Source organism: Ahaetulla prasina, chromosome 4, assembly GCF_028640845.1.
Source record: "Ahaetulla prasina isolate Xishuangbanna chromosome 4, ASM2864084v1, whole genome shotgun sequence".
Classification (NCBI taxonomy): Eukaryota; Metazoa; Chordata; class Lepidosauria; order Squamata; family Colubridae; genus Ahaetulla; species Ahaetulla prasina.
In genome coordinates this window covers 120,262,932-120,290,161 of record NC_080542.1, presented here as the reverse complement: position 1 = coordinate 120,290,161, position 27,230 = coordinate 120,262,932, and the positions used below count along the sequence as shown (strand labels likewise).

Genomic DNA, 27,230 nt, shown 5'->3' with positions numbered 1-27,230 from the left:
TGCATAAATCACTGAGATTAATCATTTTCCTTCCTTGGACTGTCATGCCTCTGTTTGTAAAGTCAAAATACACATGCATCTTTTACATGTGTACATGCAGACCCCTTTGCATTGGCTGTATCTAAACTAAGCAGTTCAAACTGTATTTACTTTTTTGTCTAGAGTGATGTTATGTTTATCGTATTTAAAATAAACAAGAATAGTAGGTCATGGTTTTAGCTGGATCACTATATTTGTTTTCCCCAGATAAAATAGGAAATAGTTATTAATTATTGCTTGTAGAAAGGTAAGAACAGAGAAGTTGCTAATGCAGGCAAGAGGCTTTTACAAATCTCTGTTTAATAAGATGAGATTGGATAACAAAAGTAGGTCAATATGTGTCCAGTTTTGGAAAGTATCATTTATTCTGGACACTTAATCTAAAATGTCTTCCCCATTAGAATTAGTATAATCTGAGAATAATGCAACCATGCCTGTCATAATTATATTAGTATTTAGTGAGCATTTCATCCATATCCATTCAGCTGCCCATTAGAATACATTTATCTAGAGAGGTTTTTTTATTTTATTTTATTGTTTTGCTTTATTTATGACTATTGTAAAATGTTTCAAATTGCCTTGATAGTTTGAATATTTAAAATACATTTTACATAAAAATTAAAGCATTATAATTCTTTTTTTGGGAGACTAAAGATCATATTTGTTGCAAAAGTAAAAGCATATCTCTCTTCCTTTCACACAACAGTCCTTTCTCATTTTCCCTTCTTTTAGCAACTTCTAATGAAAATGGCATTTTTTAATATAATCCAACTTGCTTTTTCTCCCTCTCTCCTCAAATTTGTGACAAAACGTTATCTGGATTCAAATTCTTGTTAGGCATGAACAACAAACAAGTCCCACATGGATTACTTTATTATGTTCTGCCTCGTAATATAGAAATATTAGAGTTGCCTGTAAAATAGAAATACTAGCACTGAAGGTAATAACTGATCCATATTATCCAGCTAGTTTCTATGTTAAGAATTCTTCTAGTCCTTCTGTGTTAAGGACTAGAACCCAGTTCCCCTATTCCTAACCCAGAGACTTTACCACTGGATGAAACTGGGTCTCTATATGCCATAATATGAAATGTTTTTTAAAAAAATATTTTTCTAGTTTAAAGTCTTACATACTTTTGAAGATGAATGAAAAAGTGATGACAGATTATTTGGACTGGAAGAAAACTAATGAAAATATGTTGATGTGAAAATGCAAAACAAACTGTAGAGAAACAAAAGCATTGTCTGAATGACTACATTGAGAAAAGCCAGAAATTCTTGCTGAAGGAAATCAATCAAGGAAAACTGTTAAAAACAACAACGGTTGAATTAAAACATTAATAAAATAAAATAAACAAAAAACTTATTTGTTAATTGGAACAACAAGCCAATATATAGTTAATACTTGAAGGATATATAAGGAAAAGTTGATTAAAAAAACATACTGGGAGTTAGTTAACAACAGGAGTATTACAAAAAGAAATTGACAACTTTTTTTTAGCAGCTGCGGAACAAACTTTGCCAATAATTGCAAAAATTCAATATTTAACAAACAACAGCAAATGTCCCCTTTGTAGTAAAGGGATCAAATAGTTCACCATTTGATCATTGGCTAGAGGAAAATTTCCCAAATTGACTAGAAGCAGTATTGTGATCATGTTGCCAAATTTAGTAATTGGAAACTTTGCTAGAGATTTGGTTTGAAAGTAGGTAAAAATTACTGGGACCATCAAATTGAGAATGGTTTGAAAAATGGATGGGTTAAGATCTAATGGGCTCTTAAAATCCAAACAGGTATAATATAACATTATTATTATGGTTCATTGATTTTACTATTCAGATGATGCTAGAATTAAGGAAAAACAATTGGAAAAAGAATGAAAAATCAGGACTTGAGATCGAAGTTGAATGCTTATGGAAAAAGAAATCCATTGTATACCAATGAAGATTGGAAACCTCAGAGTAATACCTAAAGAATATCTCTAATATATGAAAATTTGAATTTATCAGACCTGAATATCCAAGTTTTATATTTAAAAAATTCATCCTCTTTTGAATTTCCTATATAATTCTTAGCTCCTTGGTTAGGACTTGAACTATTACATTTCAGAGATGTTAAAGTGCTCTGAAACTTTAGGATTCAAATAGATAAGTACTTGCAACATATCACCCCAGACTTAATAGTTGGCGATAAGAAAAGCAAAAAAAGTCTGGCTAGTGGATGTTGCAGGACCTAGAGACAACAGAATAGAAGAATGAGACCTGGGGAAAAACAATCACAAAATATAAAGACCTGCAAATAGAAGTAGAGTGACTTGTGTGAAAGATAGCAAATATAATACCAACAGTGATAGGTGTCTTGGGTACAATTCCAAAATATCTGGATCACCACTTGAACCCCTTCAGCATTGATAAGATCACCATCAATCAGTTGCAAAAGTCAGCTTTAACTTGGAACAGCTTATATACAACAACTTTTAGTACCATCAAATAACAACACCTAACTATCCCAGGTCCTTGGGAGGAACTCGATAGGTGATTAAAAATGCCAAATCTAGTCTAAAAATCTGGCTGACTATGCAACCAACCATAATAATAATTACATAAGTATTATTATAGGATCTATAATGAGAAAATTACTTGTACAGGTAGTTCTAGACATCATTGTTTAATGATGGTTCAAAATTATGATGGCCTCAGAAAAAGTGATGGTCCTTCTTTGCAGTCATGTGACTGAAGTTCTGGTTCTTATGACAGTTGCAGTATCTTGCAGTCATTTGTTTGTGATTTGCAATCTTCCCAGTCAGCATCTGATCAGTAAAGTCAATTGGGATACAATGATTATGTGAGTTTTTTAAACACTGCTTTAAAAATGGTTGTAAAGTTCACTCTAATCCTCTGATGACTGACTGAACAACCACATTGCTTAGCAAGCAAAATTCCAGTTATAATTGTGGTCATAAGCCAAGGACTATCTGTAATGTCTTTAAAAATTATCTGTGTGATTTCTTTCGCATTGCCAATGTAAATAAACTTATAACTCTGAATAAGCATGTCAGTTAATGCCAAACTCTGCCTTAAATTATATTTCTGTTGACTTCTTCATAAAAAAGAAACGAAAGAATGATTGCAAAAAAATTGTCCTTATATTTCAAGAATGACTAGAATAACATAATTTGTTCAGCTAATGTATTTCATAGAGTTGACTGTGAAGTGAGTCTTAGGTTAAGCAGAAGAGATACTAAGAATTTGAAGTATCTCTTTTACAGTGCATTCTTGATCTTTATTTTTTTATACAAGGGTTTCAGTAATCTTTATTGCCTTATATATTCAGATTCCTAGCATGGTTACCTGTTCCATCTGAGGAACTCGTATATAGTAAATATTTCCAAGAATGACTTTCGGTTTCCAAACCTTGTTCTTAAGTGTACCCAATTGCCGCTTCTTTCCCCTCCTTCTTCAAATCAACCAAGTATTGATCCATTGTTTTAATCAGGGATTGGACTAGCTTATTGCCTGAACCTGACCTCATGGACTGAGAGAGAATGATTGACAAACTCAACCAGCTGGTTTTAATGCTGAATTAGAATTTATAGTTTTCTGGTGCCTAGTCTGGTTCCTTACCCCTGGACCAAACTGGCTTTCAAAGACTCTTGGTGTTGGATGTTATTATTTTCTGAATCCATACAGTTAAAATTGAGAGATATAAATTAATTCTTGCTTGCTAATTGATACCACCCAGAAGGCTCTGTGTCTAGTTTGCGCAAGATAACTGGGGAATCCTGCACACCCTAGAGCTTTATAGTTTTGAGGGATATTTTCCTATTTTGCTCCAGCAATTATAAAATACCAAGATATAATCTAATTTTTAAAAAACATTTTAAAGTCACTCAGCTTATCATAATTCATCAATAGCTGTATGCAAACAGAATCACTGGGAAATTTAGATGATAGTGATACGATATGCAAACTGAAGAGGAATCCCGAAGCTAATTTATTTTCAATAAAATGTACAGATCTACAAATATGGATGTCAAAATATTTGAAAGCTGGCTTGCATAATATTTTGTCTTTGTTATTGATTCTTTGCTTCCTTCGCAATGAAAATATGAAGAAATTCTTTAAAATGCATTTAAAATATTTCATTTTATTCACTTGCAAATGAATATGCACAAAGTTTGTTACATGTTTGCATGTGTATAATATATATGTGTTCTGTTTCCCTTCCCCCAATACTCCCAGCAAAGAGTCAGTCAGAGGCCTCCTTTTCTGATTTATTTACATATATATAAATGTCCTGGCTACGTCTACCCACGGGCCTGCCAAGTTTCTGGAGATAACAAGGAAATTACAGATAAGGCCAGAATTACTCACGAATATATTCTTCCCTCCATTGATACAGATTGCCCGCCCAAATTCATTACTTTGTCCAAGACAAAAAACCAGGAAGTCCCGCCTCCTATTTATAGTCTCTGCAGATGTCACTGCATGACAATTATGACTTGGCTTTGTCCCAACTCTTCCGCTGCTGCGCACACCGATCAAGTCTACGTAACCTTGCATCACTCCAAAACTGTTCTTGGGGTGTTGCCAAATCAGAAGGAGGCTCCATGGAATCAGGCTTTGCCGGCCCCTCCTCCTCCCTTTGAGTGGGTGCCAGGGAGGGAAAGGGCTCAAGAGAAGCAGGGCTGGCCAGGTCTTCTCCCTCACTTTCTGAATCATCCGAGTCCAGGAGTCCGGGTCCAGGAACCTGGGTCACAACAATATGGATAAAATATAGGATAAGCATATTGGGATGTTGTATTGAAATAATAATTATTACATGATATAGCAATGCTTATGGCTTCAGTGCTTTAAAAGGGGATTATTAGCAATGACAATAGCAATAGCTGTTATATACCGCTTCTCAGTACTTTACAGTCATCTCTAAGCGGTTTTCAGAGTCAGCATATTGCCCCCAACAATCTGGGTCCTCATTTTATTGACTTTGAGAGGATGGAAAGCTGAGTCAACCTTAAACTGGTCAGAATCAAACTCTTGGCAGGGAGTTAGCCCACAATACTGAATTCTAACCACTGCACCAGCAGAGATCTTTTCTTAAATCAATTCACAGAAATAGATATTGTGGACATGGCTGTTCCATATTCAGATGCAGTTGTGTAACTGGGTATCAACCAGATATGATCTGCTGCTAGCACTTTTTATATGGATTTATCGTGCAACATTCAAAAGCTAATTGGGTTTATTTTTAGTTCAGGAATTTTATGGACAGACTAAAAAAAAAACATAGCCTGTCTTGGCTTATCTGAATACTTTGAATAAACACAAATGATGTAGACTATACATAGTTATGCAGATATATTACTCAGAATAATTGATAAATGTATTATAACTGCAGCTAGTTTAATAACGGATTGGAACTCTTGGAACTAAACTAAAATCAATAAGTTACTTTTAATAATAGTAGAAACTAAATTCCAATGTTTTCATTGAGAAAGATCAAATTTATATACATTTGCATGGTTGTTTATTTATTTATTATATTTAAATGCAAACCATCTCACTATTAAAAGTGACTCTGGCAGCTTATAATGGATAAATGTAGAAATATAAAAAGATTAAAAGCATTAAAATTAACAAATAAAGATTAAGAACAAAGAGAATGGACAATACGTTAATGGGCTTTTGTCCCTTATTCAGTCATCTACATCTACCATGGTGTACTTCCATCAACAACAGAACAAACCAACAACAGAGCCAAGTTTCAAGCCCTTCCAGATAGACAGAAGGGTGAACACATGAACTTATCTCCAGGGGCAAGATGTTCTAGAGGGCAGGAGCCAAGGCAGAGAAGACTCTTCTCCTCGACCCCACTAACCAAAATTCCTTAGTCAATGGGTTCTACAGAAGGTATCCTCCTGAGTGGGTTGGGCAGGCCAGTCCCATTGGGGCAAGACGTTTTATCAGATAATCAGTTCCCATGCCTAAATGACCCAAAAGCAAACTGGCCACCAATGCAGTTTACATAACAGTGGTGCTATATTTATCATTCTAGGGCTTTCAGAACTGTCTGCTCTGCTGCTTTACTAGCTTCATTCTTATGCTAGTATCATATAGTTCAATCATATTTTCTCTAATGGAAATGCAAAGATTGGGTGATGTATTGTGCAATACTATTTAGAACCCATATTTAGTTTAGTAAAATATTCCCAAATTAAATAATTAAGCTCAGTATTGCTTAATCCCTTTTAGAATAGCAGAATTGGAAGTGACCTTGGAGGTCTTCTAGTCCAACTCCCTGCTTAAGCAAGAGACTCTATACCATTCCAGATGGGTGACTATCCAATCTCTTCTAAAAACATCCAGTGATGTAGCATTCACAACTTCTAAAAGCAAGCTGTTCCGCTGGATTGTTTTTACTGGTACAAACTTTTTGCTTAATTCTAGGTTAAATCTCTTTTTATTAGCTTCTATTCATTATTTCTTGTCTTGCATTCGGATGCTTTGGACCCTCTTTTTTATGGCATCCTGTTAGGTCCTTTTCACTAGACTAGCTATACCCAATTCCTGCAAACGTTCATGACAGGTTTTAGTGTCAAGGCCCCTAACCATCTCTTTTCTGCACTTTTTCCAAAGTCTCAACATTTTTTTTTATAGCATGGTGAGCAAAACTGGATGTAATATTCCAAGTGTGGTCTTACTAAGGCTTTGCAAAATGGTACTAGTATTTCATGTGATCTTGTTTCTATCCCTCCATTAATTCATCTATTTTTTTTTTATAATTTTACAATATCTACCTCCGTATTTTACACTAACCAATTACTTCAGAAAAAGGGAACATGTTGAGAATGTAAAACAGGACCAAACCTCTAACTTTCCTTAAGTACATGAGATTTACTCCCCAACATTTAGTAGGAAAAGAAACTTCTACATAGATATCTTATTTTTTCTTCAGTTTGTTTTTAATAGTATTTAGAAACAAAATAAATAAGAAAAAAGTTAAAGAAATGTATAACCAATACAAGAGTAAAAATAAAATAAATACACTAGAACTTATATTAAAATATATAATTTAACTTAAGATACAGTAGGCTCTTGATAGAGTTGAGATTGGGCGCTAACTAACAAAATGAAATTCAATGGTGAAAAAAGTAATGTTCTACATTTAGGCAAGAAAAACCAAGCACACATGTATAGTGTAGGTGGTACCTCACTCAATAATAGTAACTGTGAGAGGGATCTTTGAGTCCAATCACTTAACTATGAGCCAGCAGTGTGCTACAGCTGCCAAAAAAACAACAACCCAACTAAGTTCTAGGCTGCATTAACAAGGGAAGAATCAAGATCATGTGTAGTGTTTATACCATTTTATAATGCCTTGGTAAGGCCACACTTGGAATACTGCAAACAGTATTTTGGTTGCCATGATGTAAAAAAAGATATCAAGACTCTAGAAAGAGTGCAGAGATGAGCAGCGAAGATGATTAGGGGACTGGAGGGTAAAACATATAAAAAAATGGTTGCTGGAATTGGATATATCTAGTTTAATAAAAAGACAGACCAGAGGTGACATATCAGTGTTCTAATATCTCAGGGGTTGTTACAAAGAAGAGGGAGTCAAGCTATTCTCCAAAGCACCTGAGGGCAGGATAAAAAAGCAATAGATGGAAACTAATCAATGAAAGAAACAACCTAGAACTAAAAATAAATGACCTGACAGAACAGTTAATCAGTGGAACAACTTGTCTTCGGAAATTGTGAATTATCCAATACTGGAAGTTTTAAAGAAGAGATTGGAGAAGCCTTTATCTGAAATGATATAGGGTTTCCTGCCTGAGCAGGGGGGACTAGAAGACCTCCAAGTCCCTTCCAACTCTACTATTCTGTTCTGTTCTGTTCTGTTCCATTCCATTCCATTCCATTCCATTCCATTCCATTCCATTCCATTCCAAGAACATTATTAAGTTATCAATTTAATCACAATTTTCTAGAAGATTTTATATTCTATTATTAAAAAAAATCTTTTCTTGGGAATTTGCTCAATTTCATTTCTGTTGCTTCATTTGTCTTGTCTTCTGCAGTTCCTTTATTGAGAACTTCCTTTAGTTATTCTGTCAATTTCATAATCTCTCATATTTGATTCCCCCCTCCCCTGATTTAAGACTTTTGCTTTGTAGTTGAGAATATTAAACATATACATCATCTCTTTGTTGTTGATATATTCCTCTTTCCATCTCAGATTGATGTAGTAACTTTATTTTGTTTTTCATAGTTTGATAAACCAAGAATGCACTGCCTATTTCAAGGAATTTTGCAAAGAAAATATACCTTGTTTTAAGTTTTATTATCTTACTTCCATTGGATTGAATTGGTTACAATTACTTTGATCTTTTGTTATAAACCCCAAACTAGGTTCAGTTACTTCAAGTCATTTATCCTTTTGTTCGTGTATGACTTTGTTTCTCGTAGGTGCCAGAGATAAGCAGTCCTTTTATAAATACTTTATTAGAATCTCATACAGTATATAAAAAGATGTCAGGAGTTAAAGTGGTTTTGAAAAAGCACTTTAATTGACCCTTCAATTTAACATCTCTTTATAACAATAGGTAATTCAGCTTATACCTTTTGGTCTAAGGGTTCCTTTTTGCAGTCTTACAATTATTGGATTATGGCATGTATAAATGAGAATTATAACTTACACATCTATAAATTGAATTAATAATGAAGACATATAATTTCTACAGTAGCTCAGAATATCCTTGCATGTCAAAGCTAGAGCAAGATACCTGCCTTTTACCAGTAATACATTTTCTCTGTACATGAATTTCCTTCGGAAAATTGACATATAAGGAAATGTTCCATATCATTTCTTACCAATAAACTATTGCAAATGCAATTCCATTTGCTACTGGTCAGGTCACTACTTTTGCTGTACACTCTCTTAATTTCAGAGATAATCTTTAAAATTCCAAACTGTAGCATTTATTTTATTTCAACTTAATTTATTTTTAAATTGCACTTCTTTTTATACATGTTGCATTGTTATTTCTATTATTTTTATTTTTTCTGTCATGTTTATGACTCCAGTCACAGTAATAAATTACTTGGCAAATTGTATTTATTTATTTTACATATTTATATCTTTAAAGGTTCTAGTGGCTTGAAAACATACAGTTAACACATCTATAAACTTTAAATGAAAAATAGGATAAAATTAAAATAGTAGCATTAAAAAGCTTGACTGAATATTTTTGAGTCTCTGCTAAGGCATAATAAAGTTGGGATTTGTTTAAACTGCATTGCATTATCAAAAAATGAGAATTAATAAGTGTCCACTCTGGGTTACATGGATGGATTTTATGGGTTTGGGCAGCCTCATAAGCAGCTTAAGTGTAAGATGGACAGGCCTTTCTTAGCTTGGAAGGAAACCAATATGCACTGAATTGTTTCATCAAAGAATCATCACTCATCAGCGTTACTGCTATGGTATGAGCCAGCTGTGTTTCGTTACTGACTTAGGACCACCATAAGAGTATATTGCAGCATCGAAACCTGAGTTATGAAGTCAGGATGTATCATTTGAAACCGATAAATGTTAAATGACTATTCAGCATTGATATTGGTTCCTAGAAAGTTTCTAGATTTTCTTAGAGGATGTCTGTTTAAAGACTGAAGAATCCATTAGAGGTTATTTACATTTAAAAAAAAATAAAAATGCAAAAAAGTTAGAGACCTATGCAGTGGAAGAGCATTCCATTCAATGGTTAAATATACTAAACTAAAATACAAGTGCCCCCCACCTTAAACCAGTAACTTGAAAACATTTTCAGTGATACATGTAAAATATTGCAGATTGGTCCACTGGTGGGCAAACTATCAGCTTTAATCTGCTTTATAGATTTTTTACTTGTTTTGCCAATTATCACTGTGTGCAAGAAGTTTTGAACTTTTATGTCTCTTAAATGCGTGTTCTTTTATCCTAAGAACAAGCATTTAGGATAATAGGCTTCCGGAATAGACTAGTCTTTTTCTTTTCCTATACATGATTACCATGGAGAAATTGGAAACAACTTGCTATAAAGTGCCTATATTTAGGCTGTCATACACTTTGACAGCTGTTTCTTTTCAAAGATTTCTATTTTTCCCAGTTTTTTTAATACCAGTTGTTTCATTTGAAACATAGAAAGTTGGTAACAAATAATACATAGATATCACCAAATATCTATCACCAGATATCACCTTAAGTAAAGACTGCCTAAAATTAAATGCAAATTAATGTAATGCGTTAAGGACAGAAATAGAGCAGATTCACTTTTCAGAATGATTGTGAAAATTTGTGAAAACTTGAGACACAATTATTCTGTTTAGATTTGTATAGTTTGAAGTGTTATCCTTACAAGTGTACAATTTGTGGGTTTGTTTCTCTTGCGTTGCATATAAGCAAGGCACCTCCAATGATGCAAACAAATCTTTTTGCCTCTTTAATTCCCTGGTATGGAATACTTTACACTTTTTATAGTCATAAATAAGACAAAGAGAAAATATTAATATATTTTTCTCTCATTTTTTCTATAGACAAAACCTGTTGCATTTGCAGTACGGACAAATGTCAGCTACAGTGCAGCCCATGATGATGATGTCCCTGTTCCAGGCATGGCGATCTCATTTGAAGCTAAAGATTTCCTACATGTTAAAGAAGTAAAATAGTTTACATTATTAATTATTGCAATACTCTTCTGACACTACTCTTAATTAAGCTTGTTGTTTTATATATCTAAAATGTAATAAAGAAAATTGTTATGTGTGACAGAAATAATAGAGCAATTTGCACAATTGTTTGGCAGGAGACCCACTGCTCATGCCTAATATCTGGCAAGGTGCAACTCCCATCAAATCCTTTCAGTTATTTTGATTGACATAGTGGGATCCAGAAAATCAGTAGGTTGCCTTAGAGGGTGGGTTATATGCTTTCATAGAGGACCATTTAAAGCCAAGCAGTCCTTAGTATGAGGTGAGTATAAGGAAACACAAAGATGAAAGATTTTACTTGGAGTATTCAGATTGTTACAAACTGTTCTAGTGTGCTGGGCATGCAGGGTTACTTGAGTTTTAAGAGGGACATGGATGGTACTTTAAGGGGAGGAAGTAGGGCTGTTATAGTCCATATTTATGCTTTTCTCTGTAATTTTTGAACCTTAAATAGTGTGTTTTATTTCTGAAAAATCTATCCTAAACCAAAGGAAGAGCCTCAGTTCTACCTTTAAGTCTCAGTTCTCACTCCAGTGCAGCAGAGTAAGATATAATGACACAGTGATGTATGACACTATAATTACTGCTGTTGTGTCAACTGCTTGTTGAGACATATTTAATTCCTGCTTGATAAACATGCAGCTTCGATTTCAAAATGTTGTTTTATTTATCCCTATATCCCTGAAAATGAGATAAAAATGGGGATGTCTTTTTCCCATAAAAAGCTTCTTCTCTGTACATACACATTAAACAATTGGGAATAGAGAGGGGAAAAGTCCCAAAGAGAATAATTTACATTTGAGACTGTCCACTAATCTGCTCTACCTATCCATGAGGGTAGAATGTGTCACCTGACTCTCATGACACATAAGATTAGATGTTGAGTATTAGAATGAGAAATGTCGCCCTTCTTGCTTTGTCTTAAAAATATTCTTGGGAAAATGAAAAAATATATATATTATGTTTTTACACATAAATCTTTCACTAGTCTGGAATTTTTACATTTATAATTAGGATTTCTAAAATAGTAACTTCATGTATTTCAATTCCCCTATCATCTGAGAAAATAGCCATATCTCAAGGGCAAATAGAATAATTTACAGTTGAGAAAGTGCTACCCTACCAATTTGTTCACTGTAGGTAGAGATATCTTTTGAAAGAAGATTAGACCTTAACCTGAACACTGACAGTTTCAAAGGAAATATTGAGCAAACAAAGAAAATATCAGTGGTATAATCATTAGATATAAAGGCATTAATTCTGCTAGTTGAAAGGACTAGAATGTCTAACTCAACGGCAGTGGTCAAAATCTGAGGCTGTTTCACACAAAGATGGGGACTTAAGTAAATGAAGGAAAGATTTTGGGACTAGAGTCATTAGAGCTGTGCATTTAATTCTGAGATCTTCCTTAAAAGAATATCTTGGAGGGCAAAAAAACAAACTTTGCAAAAACTGTTACATAATTAGTCAAAGACTTGAGTTGGAGATGGATTTCCACTGTGATTTTTTTCTGTGAGTTAGCAGATAATCTAGAGGAGCAGCCTAAGCAGGACCTTCCTTGAATATTCTCTTCCAAGGCCAATGCCTAAGCATGAAGCAACTAAGTAGCACAAATCTATATAGGCCAGTGATGGTTAACCTTTTTTCCTCGGGTGCTGAAAGCATGTGTGAATGTGCATGTCCATACTCATAATGCAATGTCCCCCCATGCTACCCTCCCCCCCTCCCCCGTGCATGTGCGTATGATCCCCCTGTGCTCCTCCACTCCCTCCTGCATGCACACACGACCCCCCCGGTGCCCCCTTTTGGGCTTAGCAGGCCTCCCTGAAGCTTCAGAGGCCAGAAATGGTCTGTTTCCGGACTTCCGCTAGGCCCATTTTTTGCCCTCCCCAGGCTCTGGAGGCTTTCCTGGAGCATCTGGAAGGGTGAAAACTGCCTTCCCAAGCCTCCAGAGGCCGGAAATGGCTAATTTCTGGACTTCTGGTACTTCCAGGGGGTCCGATTTTTACTCTCCCAGAGCCTCCGTGTGAGCCCTGTACTTACCTGGCATCCAAAATGGGCCACGTGGAGATTCCTGGGAGGGGAGGGACGGCGTGGGTGCAGCCAGCCAAAAATCAGCTGGCCAGCAAGAGTGGTGGAGCTGACCTAGGACAATGGTTGTTGTGCCCGCAGAGATGGTTCTGCATGCTACCTGTGGCATGTGTGCCATAGATTCACCATCACAGATATAGGTGATAGAGCTGTACAATACTTCAATTCTAAAAAGATACTTAGGCACACCTTCAGATAGCAGTCACACAGTGTTTAAAGAACTACAAGGAGTTGCTTTGTTTGCAACCACACTTTATGATTCTCAGCATTGTACAATATGCATCATGATAGAGAATCAGTTGCAAATATAGAAACATGCTATCTGTACACTGGAACTACTGCATAATGTAGTTAGTTACTGTAATACCTTAGCTCCAAAGATTTTCTAATTCTTTCTGAAAAGAAATGATCATTTTGTCCATATACTAGTTTATCAATAGTCATTATAGCACAAATGTTTAAAAATGTTGATTAATTATAATATAGATATATATATACTGGGATTTAATTTATTTAAGTAGAGGTATATATTTTTTCAATGAAGTAAGTTTCCATCTTCCTTAACCTTTTTCAGCTCTAATACATGATTAAGCTAAGTAGTCAGAGGAGGATATATTTAATGCCAATATTATAATATGCCAATGTCATAATGCCCTTACATAAATCATTGGTGTAACCCCATCTGGAATATTGCATGTAGTTTTGATATATAAAAATCGCTATATTTTCAAAAAGGATGTAGGGGAACTAGAGAATGGTCAAAGAAGGGCAACTAAGTTGTTTAATGGGCTGGAGCAGCTTTTCTATAGGAAAGGCTGTAATATTTGGAGATTTTCAATGTGAAAATGATAGGGGAGATGATTGAGATATATAACATTATCATGGCATAGATAAAGTTGACAAGGAGAAGCCATTTTCTCCCTCTAAAATTACTAGAACCAGAGGTTACCCAATGAGATTGTATGGAAGAATCAATAGAAATAAAAGGATTTTTTTTACCCAAAATCTTGGAATTGTTTGCCAGTTTTGTCAACTTTAAAAGGGGGCTAACCTGTTATTAGTCTTATTGGCAATTAGTTTGCCACTCTAAAACCAGATTGCTGGACTAGGTGGGTGTACGTTCTTAATGCTTTGTTTCAGATAAGAAAGCTGTAAATATCAGTGTGAAATCCTGGCAATATATATTCTTTTTTCTAAAGTGAAGTTTAGGAATGTACAATAACAGCAAATATTTGTATTTGAAAATAAATCATATGTAGTGAATGGATGCGGGGGAGAATATCTATATGGTAAGAAAGAAGAGAGAAAGCCTTAAACTCTTTTAAGTGCCGGGTATTTTTTCTACTTGTTTTTTTTGATCGCCTTTTTCATTGCACCAAAATTACAAATGGGCCAAATTCTGAAAAAAAAGCAACAAGAAGGCAGTAGTAAGATTAAAAAAATGCAAGTGCTAATAGATTTTTTTCTATTTTTTAATCACTAACCGTGCTAGTGTACAAATTTAGTGCAACTTGCATTTTAAATTTAAGTTCTGCATAGCTACTTTGAATTTTATTAAGACAGTATGCATCCCCCCCACACACACACATACACATACAAACATAATATATGCATAAAAATATACAAATAGGTCATACAACTACATGCAGCAGGGGGCAGTGAGGAAAGAATGAAAATTAGTCCTCTCCTAAAGCTGAAGCTATATGTGTATTATGGAGAATAATGTTATGCTCCTTGCAGTTTGTAAATTTCCCTTTTTTTACAGGCTGGAATTGAATCCAAGCTGATGATAAAAAATATAATTCATCTCTTTTATCATTGCCTCTTCATAAATTGATAGTAACACATGGAAAAGGAAATAGTTTGAAAAAGACTTTGTTTTTTTTGCTGCTCTACTATTTCAGAATATTGTTAAAATCTAACACTACTTACTAAATCATAATCTATTGAACTTTGGTGCTTTATGAAATAGGGGTCTTAGCATTACCAATCAGAAAACATTAAGTAGCAGTTTTTTTTCTAATGAACATTTTAAAAACTATTTGAAAAATAATGGAAGGAGCCAAATAGCAGTAATCCCATGCATTTGAAATAATTTTATAAAGATCTAGACCGCTGTTCCTCAACCTCAGTAATTTTAAGCTGTATGAATTTTGATTACTAGAATTATGCAGCAACTGGACATTCCATATACAAATCTATTTGTACATGGAATGTACAATTCCACGGTGGCATTCACCGTGTTGTATTTCATGGAGAAATTTAATTCAAAAGTTTGAAATACATTGGTTGTACAATTGCTGATATACAGTTTAACTTACATATGTAAATAAGGCTGTATTCTGTGAACATTTAATCATGAAGCAAATAGAGCTCAGTGAGTTTTCTGAATATATTGATCTTGCTAGATAAAATACATTGATACTGACAAATACAAACAAAATAATTCTGACATTCTTTCTTTCAGAAATTTAACAATGACTGGTGGATAGGACGATTGGTAAAAGAAGGCTGTGAAATAGGATTTATACCAAGTCCAGTGAAATTAGAAAATATGAGGATGCAGCATGAACAAAAAGCTAAGCAAGGAAAATTTTACTCTAGGTAATTAAAAATGTCTGTGAAATTATCTGTGATCAGTTATCATGTTATATAACAAAAAACACTATTTCTTTAATTGAAAGGAGAAAAGTGAAAAATCTAAGAAAGTTTATTTCTATTTACATATCTCCCAGCTTAGGCAGAATTTTCACTATAGGAACGTGCATAGCATAGTGTAACCTTTATTGTCATTGTACATCATATATACAACAAAATTGGTTTAGCCTCTCTGGTGTAATCCATAACAGAAAATACAAAACAGCATAAATAGTATAGAGAATAATCCCTATACAAGTAATTGGGGAAAAAAGAGTAGTCATACATTTCCGTATGTGCGTGGAGTGATTGTGATTGTGTTTAAGAGTCTGACAGCCCATGGGTAGAAGCTGTTTTTAAACCTGTTTGTCCAGGCTGGCTATGCTTCAATGTCTTTTGCCCAATGGTAGAAGCGAAAGAGACATGGCCAGGGTGTGAGTCATCCCTAAGTATCTTCCTTATTCTGCTGAAACAGGTGAGACCTGGTGATGTCATCTAGTGGTGTTAGAGGGCAACTGATGGTTTCTTGTGCCGAGTTGATCACTGTCTGCAGTGCCTTCCTGTCCGCAGCTGTTAGACCAGCGTACCATACTGTCATATAGTATGTGAGAACACTTTCTATCATAGACCGATAGAAAAAGTCATCAGCTATTGTTCCACCTGATTTTTCCACAGGACTCTAAGGAAATGAAATCTCTGTTGAAACTTACTAACCACCAGGGATATGTTGTTTTTCCAGGTGAGATCTTGACTAATGAGCACTCCCAAGAATTTAAAAGAGGAAACCCTCTCCACATGGCCCCCCTTGATATACAGCAGGGCAGGTTCCACTCTGTGCTTATGGAAATCTAGCACCCTCTCCTTTGTCTTGGTAGTATTTAGATGTCAGGTGTTTTTTGAACACCATATGGATACCTTCTGGACTTCTTCCCTGTATGCTGATTCGTCCCCTCCAGTTATAAGCTCTAACACCGATGTGTCATCTACAAACTTTATTATGGTGTTAGATGGATTCAAGAATATGCAATCATATTTATACATTGAGTACAGGAAGGGGCTGAACATGCAGCTCTGAGGGGAGCCTGGGCTAAGCTTCAGGTTGGAAGATGTCAGAGACCCAACCCTTACTGTTTGTGGATGGGTCCATCAGGAAGTCTTTGACCCAGTCACAAATGAGGAGAAGGAAGTTCAGGTCAGTCAGCTTTTCAGTGAGAATGCCTGGTAAGATGGTATTAAACGCTGAGCTATAGTCTATAAATCAAAAAGTCTCTCTATATAGAGACTATAGTTTCTCTCTTCACTATATCATTTCTTGGTCATATATGCCTGGCCCCCAAAGTCTTTTTTAATTCTAGGAAAGGTTTTGAGTGCCTTTATGCAGCTATAGCTTGCTGATGTTCACATACCATTTTTTATTTGAGTGAAAAATGGAAGACATTAGGAGACGACTTCCGGTGTCCAGCGGCAACGGACGTCTGGAAGGCTTCTCCTGCCTCCAGCGCCCGAATCCGGCCGCCGCCAGGTGTTCGAAGGACACCTGCCGCACGGACGGCGCGCCAGGGGTCTCCCAGCCGACATACAGGACTGTGGGGACCGATGCTGGCGCGTCCTAGGCTTGGCGGGGTTTGGAGGCCACAGGCCGCGGCCATTATTTTGGTCGTCGCCTGGGCCGCTGTGCCCGGTGACACCGGGGCATTGGATTTATAACTGCAGCAGCCTGGTGGTGAACAGGAACGGAGAAGAATTGAGGAGGAGAAGGAAGGAATATCGGTAAACGTGAGTGGAGTGCTCCGGAGTGCGGGGGTTTTCTCCCCTGCGGTTGGAAGGAGCACGAGTTATTCTGGAGAGAGGAGAACTTAAAATAAGAAGATTACCGGTTTTGTGGAGCTCTGGAGAGAAGAGGTGATGGAGAAATTTAGGAGGGAAGGTTTTGAGGCCCCTCCTTCTGGGGAACAGTGGTGGCGTCCAGCTTCCGCCTTCACTATGAGAATTTTGATGACATCACTTCCCTTGACTTCCTGGTTGACTAACTGTACTCTGGACTCGTTGCTCCTGTGAGTGCCCCCTGGTGGATCCGGAGGAAATTACAAGGATACTGTGCCTGCCTGAGGATTTTGTATTTTTTTTTTTCCTTAATGGCAAAAGGTCAGAGACCAACTGCTGGAGAGATGGAGAGAATTTTGGAAAAGTTATCTAATATGGACAAGAAATTGGATGAAATAAGAGCAGAAATTGTGACTATCCAAAAGGATTTAAAGGATACTCAACAAGTTTCAGCAGAAAACAAGCAGAAAGTGGAAGGTTTTGAGTGTGAGATGCGGGCAGTGCAGAAAAGAGAGGAGACGACAGGCAATGCTGTGCTTGGACTACAGATGGATAAAATGTCTTATTTCCTTAGGTTTCAAAATTTGGAAGAAGTGGACCAAGAAGACTTGAGAGATGTTGTGACTAAATTGTTGGGAGAATTTCTTGGGAGAGGTGTTGATTTCATGAATTGGGATGTGGATCGAGTTTATAGAGTTAATTCGCAATATGCACGCATGCAGTTCCCAGAGAGGTTCATGTCAAATTTGTGAGAAGAGAGACGAGATGAAATTCTTAGAAAACATAGGAGTGGGGCACTGATTTACAGGGGCAGGGAGATAGCCATTCTGAGGCAGATTCCCAGACAGGTACGTGAAAAAAGAAAGAAATATTATTTTTTGTCAAGCAAATTGTACCAGAAGGGAGTGGGCTTCAGATGGCTGATGCCAGAGGATTGATGATTTTCCGGGAGGGCATTACGAAAAAATCAGTACAATTGCGGAGGCTACGGCCTATGTGGAGGAACACAAAGCCCTCCTGGAATCAGATGACCCAGGAATTGAAGAAGGGAGGTTATAGATCATGGGGCGAGCGGCTGCCGCTGTTATGCCCTGGAGTTAGGTCAGGCTGAACCCAGAGTTCTGAGATCCAAAACTAGGAAGTGATAAAGATATTTGGGATTGTGTTGGTTTTCCTTATTCTCTTTTGTACGATATTCTGTTTATTCTTGACCCTTCTTTATTACGTATTTAAAATTTGTAAACTTAGCTACTTCGTGTCACCTGCTTGCCATATGGCTGTTGTATGTGTTAAAAAAATTTGAGTAAAATTCTTATTTTAGATAAGAAAAATGAAAATTTACCATACCTGATATGTATTTGTATAAACCTTTTTTTGACTAATAAAAACTTTTTGAATATAAAAAAATGGAAGACATTATGACATCACTGAATTATTCATTTTACAGGCCCTTGAAATGGTGATAAGAACATGCAAGATTACGTCTGTTCTCTTCTCTCTTGAAAACTACTTCTGTCCCAGCAATATGGCTGAGTTAACAAAATTTGTCATGAATCTAAAGTTGGTTTATTGTTTTATAACACAGAATCAGAAAGCTTGATTGACCAGAATTCCTTCCTTAGGTTTTATGTTAAAACAACGAAGGGAAAAAGATAATATTTCATGTTATAATAGTGGTACTTCATTTCTTACATTTGAAACTACAGACATGTTATTAGAACTTGCTTTTCATTATCAGAAATTCAGCCCTAATGTCAACAGAGGAAGTCAGCCACATTATTTCAAGTAGCTAATCATCTGTTTAAGAGTGAAAAATCATACGAAAAGCATTATTTCTTTATTTTCCTTTTGTCACCTTTGAGTGGTCACTCTGTGTTTAGCTGCAGCAATTTCAGAATAGGCGCTGCAATATAATTTCATTGTTATTAAAATGCATACAAAATTCCTTAGGTCAGGGACTAAAGGATATTTTGGTATGTAATTAAATAATCCCACTGCCTGCCATTTATTATATTGAAAGAATTAATTTTGATAGTATTCAAGATTTTTATTCCCTATTTTTTCTATCAGTGGTATATATTGACATTTTAATGAGTTAAATAATATGCTTCTAACTAAAAGAAATCATGACTTTAGCTAAATAGCTTTGTTATTGTAGAATTCAAATGATCTTGAATTTACACTAGGTAAATTAGAAGGAGGCAAACACTAGAATATTTCTAAATGTTGTAAAATAAAATTAAGACTTGTCCTGTCATATTCTGAACATGCTGCCAAGATTGTCTTCATAAATATTGTATACCTTTATTGATTATTTGCCATCAAGTTGGTTTTGATCCTTAGTAACCACATAAATTTTCTCCTAGATGATTTGTCTACCTGGTCCTTCAGGACTTACAAAGTATACCAATTGCTACTCAAATCAAATCCATTTGCCTTGCTGCTGGCTGTCCTTATCTTCTCTTTCCTTCTATCTTTACCAGTATTATAGAGTTCTCAAGAGAGCTATGCCTTTATATGTGTCTGATGTAGGATAATTCAAGTCCGATCTATTTGTGCCTAAGAACCCTAAGTCCATTAGTTTGTATCTAATTAAACTATGTAATGTAATAGTTTGTGTAGGAAATAACTGTATTATGGACCACAAATTCTTTTAAAACAAATTTTTAAATTGTATTTCTGCAATTTCACCTATTTATATATCTATATGTACCATGGACTCCTTGGTGTTTTCTGAGTTTGATGTTTTCTTGTAGACATTTCATTAACAAACTAGTAACATCATCAATGCTAGCAAGGATTCAACAATTCAACTCTGAGTTACAAATATTCTCTGCTGTCAGGATCTATATGTACCTTTAGCAAAACTTTTTCTTAAGAACCCTTAATTTAAAAAAACACCTTTAAAAAGCCATATGTGTATGATCAAGAGAAAATATGCACAATCCTATAGTGAAAATTCTGCCTAAGCTGGGGGATATATAAAAAGAACCCTTAATTCTTTTCCAAAAGTTCTCTAAAATGTACTGTATATCTTCTAGTATAGAAATCACGTAACCATTTGTTCAAAGTTCTTGTGATTTTTTTTTATGTTGATTTAATTCTACTTGAACTGTAAAAATAAAATTGATTAAATTGATTTTTAAATCAATAAAAAAATCAATCAATTTATTCAATAGAAAGTTTCTGACTTATAAATAATAACTCTGGAAATAGGAAGAGGAAGGATTCTAGTGGCCAATTTCATTGTAGTCAATAAGTCTTTGCTGAAGCCTTTCCAGCAAAACAAAATTATTGTCTCTCCTAGCTTGTTAATACATTTTCTTGAAAGTTTCAAAGTTCTTAGTTCAGATAAAGAAGCCATATCTGACTTCACAAATCACCAGTAGAAAATACAAGTTACATCCAGCAGTAATACAATCACTCACCATATAAAGTTGTTGCATAAGTGACACCTATAAAAAATGGCCATATTAAAGAAAAGCCATTAAAAAAATTGGGGAAAAAATCAGATATTCAGTTTAATATTTAAAGATTAATTTTTGGTAAGATACATAGCAGCAAAAGTCTATCTTGATTCTGATTTTGAATTTTGGATCCATTTTAAATATACATTATAGCACTTTTTTTTTGTTTTTGTATTTATATCCCGCCATTCTCCGAAGACTCAGGGCGGCTTACAATGTGTTAAGCAATTCATCCATTTGTATATTATATACAACATCAATTATTGCCCCCAACAATCTGGGTCCTCATTTTACCTACCTTATAAAGGATGGAAGGCTGAGTCAACCTTGGGCCTGGTGGGACTAGAACCTGCAGTAATTGCAAGCAGCTGTGTTAATAACAGACAGACTTAGTCTGCTGAGCCACCAGAGGCCCTTCATTATATAATTATTTGTACAGATAGATTGTTTACATTTTCCTTGTGGTTTGCCATACTGGAATTCTATAATACATATTATTATATGCTATAAGCATTCAAGGAGAAAACTATAATATTATCTCTTGGTGTTGATTCAAGCAAATCATGAGATAATCAAAAAAAACTGTTTATTTATTTGTTTATTCTAGTAAATCAGGAGGAAATTCATCATCTAGTTTGGGTGATGTAGTACCCAGTTCCAGAAAGTCTACACCTCCATCATCTGGTAAGGGGTCATATGTTCTTTATTATGGTCCGCTTAATATGCCTGTAGTAATATACCTTCAATCAGAGGCAAAAAATTTTAGTGGTGGAAACCATTAACTTTTCCAAAAATTTATTAGCAAGTTTAAGGTTTCAAAAAGTTTAAATAATATATTTTTGTGCATATGCTAAAATTGTGATAGAAGATACATTTAATAATGAATTGATAGAGTTAATTCACATGTTTGTGTTAAAATAATTTGGTATATAAATAATGTGAGGCCCAATTTGCTATAATGGTTAAAGCATCAATCCTGGGAAGGAAACAGTGACAAACCACTTTGGGAAAATCTTGTCAAGAAAAGTGCTTGTTTAGGCAGTGTCCAAGAATTGTTCACAACTGAACAGAATAATTGAAAATATTATAAAGCCATAAGATTGCTTAACTGAATTTTTAAACTAAATGAATAACTAGAATAGCCAGTATCAATTGACAGCATGTTTGATAAATTACTAAAAGTATAACTTTGTGTGGCTAACTGTAACCTTACTAGCATCAATAATGAGAAATTGTACTGTTCTTATGCAGAATATCATGTATTTATATCTTGTATAGTAAAATTAATGGTCAAGCATGTAAATATTTTTAAAAGGGGATTACATAATATCTGGAATACAAGTCTGTATTCTAATCATAATTCAATTTTTGTCATGTACTGTCTGTGGGTTTCCCACATGTGATAATATATTATCGCCAAGGTTACTTACAACTCTTACATTATATCATTCTACTGTCTTACTGGAAAATATGGAAAACAAGGTCCAGCAAGATTTTCTACAAGTTCCTGTGAAGAGATTTAAGTTAGGGAATGCAAAAAATGAATTAGTGAATTCATCCATTTCCATAACTTTTATTGTAATATGCTTATAGAGCTAATTCACATGTTTGTGTTAAAATAATTTGGTATATAAATAATGTGAGGCCCAATTTGCTATAATGGTTAAAGCATCAATCCTGGAAGGAAACAGTGACAAACCACTTTGGGAAAATCTTGTCAAGAAAAGTGCTTGTTTAGGCAGTGTCCAAGAATTGTTCACAACTGAACAGAATAATTGAAAATATTATAAAGCCATAAGATTGCTTAACTGAATTTTTAAACTAAATGAATAACTAGAATAGCCAGTATCAATTGACAGCATGTTTGATAAATTACTAAAAGTATAACTTTGTGTGGCTAACTGTAACCTTACTAGCATCAATAATGAGAAATTGTACTGTTCTTATGCAGAATATCATGTATTTATATCTTGTATAGTAAAATTAATGGTCAAGCATGTAAATATTTTTAAAAGGGGATTACATAATATCTGGAATACAAGTCTATATTCTAATCATAATTCAATTTTTGTCATGTACTGTCTGTGGGTTTCCCACATGTGATAATATATTATTGCCAAGTTACTTACAACTCTTACATTATATCATTCTACTGTCTTACTGGAAAATATGGAAAACAAGGTCCAGCAAGATTTTCTACAAGTTCCTGTGAAGAGATTTAAGTTAGGGAATGCAAAAAATGAATTAGTGAATTCATCCATTTCCATAACTTTTATTGTAATATGCTTATAGAGCTAATTATGAGTTTTCTTTGTTTTCTTTGTCTCTAACATGGTAATGTTAAAATTGATTGCCCCCGATACTGCTGTTTTGAATGTTTTCAGATTTTAAAACATTTTTGGTTTGCATAAACAGTGTAGCCACATTTAATTTTAAAAATAGAAAGAATTGTTTTAAATCTACAAAATAAAAGAGTTTCCTACCATGAAATAACTAATTTTGATGCTACAGTAATAGATGACTGCAGTAATAGATGCTTTTAACATAATTTATGGGAGCATGATGGCTCAGCGGTTAAAGACAGTGAGTTATTAGCTGGAAAGCTGATAGCCCGGATTCAAGATCTGAATGCCACTCAATGAGATTGCCTGTTACTTGCCCCAGCTCCTGCAAACCTAGCAGTTTAAAAGCATGCAAATGCAAATAGATAAATAGGTACCACTTTGGTGGGAAGGAAACAGTATTCCATGCACCTCAGCATATAGTCTTGCTGACCACATGACCACAGAAATATCTTTGGACAACACTGATTTCCTTGACTAAGAAACTGAGATCCCTATAGTCAGATATGAATGAGCATGGGGAATATTATCTTTACCTTTAACATAACATAATTAACAGGATTTCATTTTACTGCAAAATGTATTAAATATTTATTTTTAATGTGGATTTTTACTATTATTTTTACTTTAAATGATATTTTGTGATTTTGATTCTTCTTGTCTATACCCTTGAAAAGTTATAATTGTAAGATTTATTTGTTGTTATAATATTATATACTATATAGTATATAGTATACTGTACTATACTACACTACACTACACTACACTACACTACACTACACTACACTACACTACACTACACTACACTATACTATACTATACTATACTATAGTATACTATATTACAAAAATTTTGGATAAAGAACATGGTAGCCTCCAGTCAACATGAATTCTACAGAACTTAAAACAAGTAATAAAGTAGCCATTGCAGTAAAACACAAATTAATAAATCCCATAGAAAAGCTTCATAAATATATATGCATCACAGTAAAACCAATCAAAACTATATAATGAAATAGAATATTAAACATTTACATTTTGATAGAATAGTGTGTTTTTTATTTGTCTTTTTAACATTAGTTACAAAAAACTAACTTGATTTCCTTAAACACAAAATTCCAAACCACTGGTATGTAGTATTCCTATCTTTGAATTCTCTTTCAACTATCACTTTTATTAGCTTTAGGAATATGTACAGGTAGTCCTCGACTTACAACAGTTCATTTAGTGACCGTTCAAAGTTACAATGGCATTGATAAAAGTGACTTACGACAATTTTTCCGTTATGACCTTTACAGTATTTGCATAATCATGTGATCAAAATTCAAATATTTTGCAGCTGGTTTATACTTAATGACTGTTGCTGTGTCCCAAGGATCACCTTTTCCAATCTTTTGACAAGCAAAGTCAGTGGGGAAGACAGATTCACTTAATAACCGGATTACTAACTTATCAATTGCAGTGATTCACTTAACATCTACGGCAAGAAAAGTTGTATAATGAAGTAAAACTCATTTAACAAATGTCTCAGTTAACAACATAACTTTTGAGCTCAATTGTGGTTGTAAGTCAAGGACAACCTATAGGGCTTTAAGTAATGGTGGTAGAGCCTGGATGACTTCATGAAGTAAAAGGCAGTTTTTCACACTCACTTGTCCCAAGCTTTATGCAACCTTTCTACATAATATAATCAAGACTATTACATGCAAAACTTAAACTCCCAAAACATCATCCAATGTTATTACAATCTTAATATTAAATATTCACCATGTTAAAATATGTTAAATAACTTTTTAAAAAAACAAAAATAAAAGCTGTTTTAACTTCGTGAGGCAAGTTGTGCCTTCCTAAAGGTTGGAAGGTGGGAATTAAACCATGGACGTAACTTCTGTTCTTTCAACCAAATGTCTCATGGTGAAGTAAAAACAAAGACACTTCAATACTCCAGCAAACTTGTTGCATTATTTGTTGATTAAAATTTCTCAAATAACTAAGTTTTTTATGTTTGCACATCAAACTTAATTGTAAAACAATTATCACCAATCTGTTGAATTCCATATTTAGTTGGAAGCCACTTCTTTCAAAAGTGGCTAGCATAAAGCAACTTCTGGTCATGATTTATGAATCATTCCTAGTGGTTTTGTGTGTCATTTAAATATAGAACACATACATTATTTCTATTTGAATTCATGGATAATACTAGCTTAATTTCTGACTGATTAATCCTGCAATGTTGCATAAAATAGCACAATTTTAAAAACACTTAGGAGTATTTGTAATGATAATAATATTAAAAGAGCAAATTGTCCTTATATTTATACTTCTTTAAAAAAATTCATTTGTCATTTGTATGCTTTGCAAGGATTAAAATAAATTGATAGTCTGTTCTGATTTGTTTAATACATGCATAATATAAATATATTTAAGTGAAATATGTTCATTTAAGCTTGAGTAAAGCTTTAGTTTGCTAAAATAGAAATCTTGGTAACTTTCTAACTTCCCATATAATTATATTAGATTTTCATTGGCAAACATAAATTACAGCTGTTTAAAACTGCTGTGATTTGTGCAAAACCAATTTATTAGATATAACTCCCTCTCTACACAATATATTAATAGATTTTTTAAATTTATAATTATTTTATCTGCAATACTGATCTACATTCATTTCTTGAGAGAACAAAATAATTAGGCTGACTTTTTTTTTTGTTTTCGTCATGGCCCAAAACTTAATCCTTCTATGATTTTGATTCTAGCAGGAAGTATGATTTTCAGTATATAGTGTTTGCCCATGGACAATCACATATTATGTTATTTATTTATTTATTTATTTATTTATTTATTTATTTATTTATTTATTTATTTATTTATTTGTCAAACAGTATATATAAGCATAAGCAAGAAATAACTATATGATATATAAGCATATATATAAGCATAAGCATGAAATAACTATATGAATTGGATACAATCAAAGGGAACATTACGACAGGAATGGTAGGCACGCTGGTGTTCTTATGCACGCCCTTACAGACCTCTTAGGAATGGGGTTTCTCAGGCTTGGTAACTTTAAGAGGTCTGGACTTCAATTCCCAGACTTTTCTAATCAAATATGCTGTTGAGGAATTCTGGGAGTTGAAATCCAGACATCTTAATGTTGCCAAAGTTGAAAAAACTGTATTGGATATATTGTTCTTTAAGATTGATTAATCTCTATTGTAAGGCTTTTGAATTTCATAAATTTATCTAGTAACACTGGTTGTAAAAACCTGCTTGTAAATTCAGTGTTTGATACAAATATTTCATCATTAGATATATAGGATATATTAGATATATAGGATCAGTTTACAATAAAGTATATTTATAGATATGGGTTGTTAGTAAAATTGGAAAAATTATGACCAAATATTAGATATAATGTATACTTTTGCCATATGTGTGTGTGTGTGTATACACACACACACACACACACACACACACACACACACACACGTATAACTTCTTTGTCATTAAGCTGACCCTCAAAGCTATGTTTTAATTTTCACAATTGGCATATGTGGGTGGCATATTTTTCATCATATTTTGGTTAATACTCTGAGGATTGTCTTAGCCAAGGAAGGGTTTATCTAGAAGTATGTACGGGTAATTTTAAAAAGTATTACCATGTATACTCGCAGATAAGCCAATGGGTGAGTAAGCTAAATCCAACTTTTGGGATGTATTTTGACATATAAAATTCTGCCCTTGTATATGGTATATTACTCTGAATGTACATACTTAATTCTGATGTAGTATATTTTTTTAGAATTCCCTTTTTCTCCTTCTGTTTGATGGATCTGACATGCAACACTACTGTTTTAATATGTACCTCTCCTTCCTGTCTCATAATTTTATATTGTTTATCTGTATATAGCTATAGATATAGATGCCACTGGTTTAGAGGCAGAAGAAATTGATATTCCAGCAAACCATCGCTCCCCCAAACCCAGTGCAAACACTGTCACATCACCCCATTCCAAAGAGAAAAGAATGCCCTTCTTTAAGAAGGTAACACCTACTTCCAAGATGCCATCTGTACACCTG

At 34.2% G+C, this 27,230-nt stretch overlaps 1 protein-coding gene across 2 annotated transcripts in view; it reads left to right on the top strand.

Moving 5' to 3' along the window:
* CACNB2 (calcium voltage-gated channel auxiliary subunit beta 2) overlaps positions 1 to 27,230 on the top strand; it is a 187,110-nt gene that overhangs the window by 124,613 nt on the left and 35,267 nt on the right. The window contains exons 4-7 of one of the 2 annotated variants that reach the window (XM_058182231.1): positions 10,614 to 10,736; positions 15,346 to 15,482; positions 21,414 to 21,490; positions 27,061 to 27,194. In XM_058182231.1, the coding sequence (XP_058038214.1) occupies positions 10,614 to 10,736; positions 15,346 to 15,482; positions 21,414 to 21,490; positions 27,061 to 27,194 (471 nt within the window). The remainder of the gene's footprint in view (positions 1 to 10,613; positions 10,737 to 15,345; positions 15,483 to 21,413; positions 21,491 to 27,060; positions 27,195 to 27,230) is intronic. The other variant, XM_058182232.1, reaches the window with a different exon arrangement.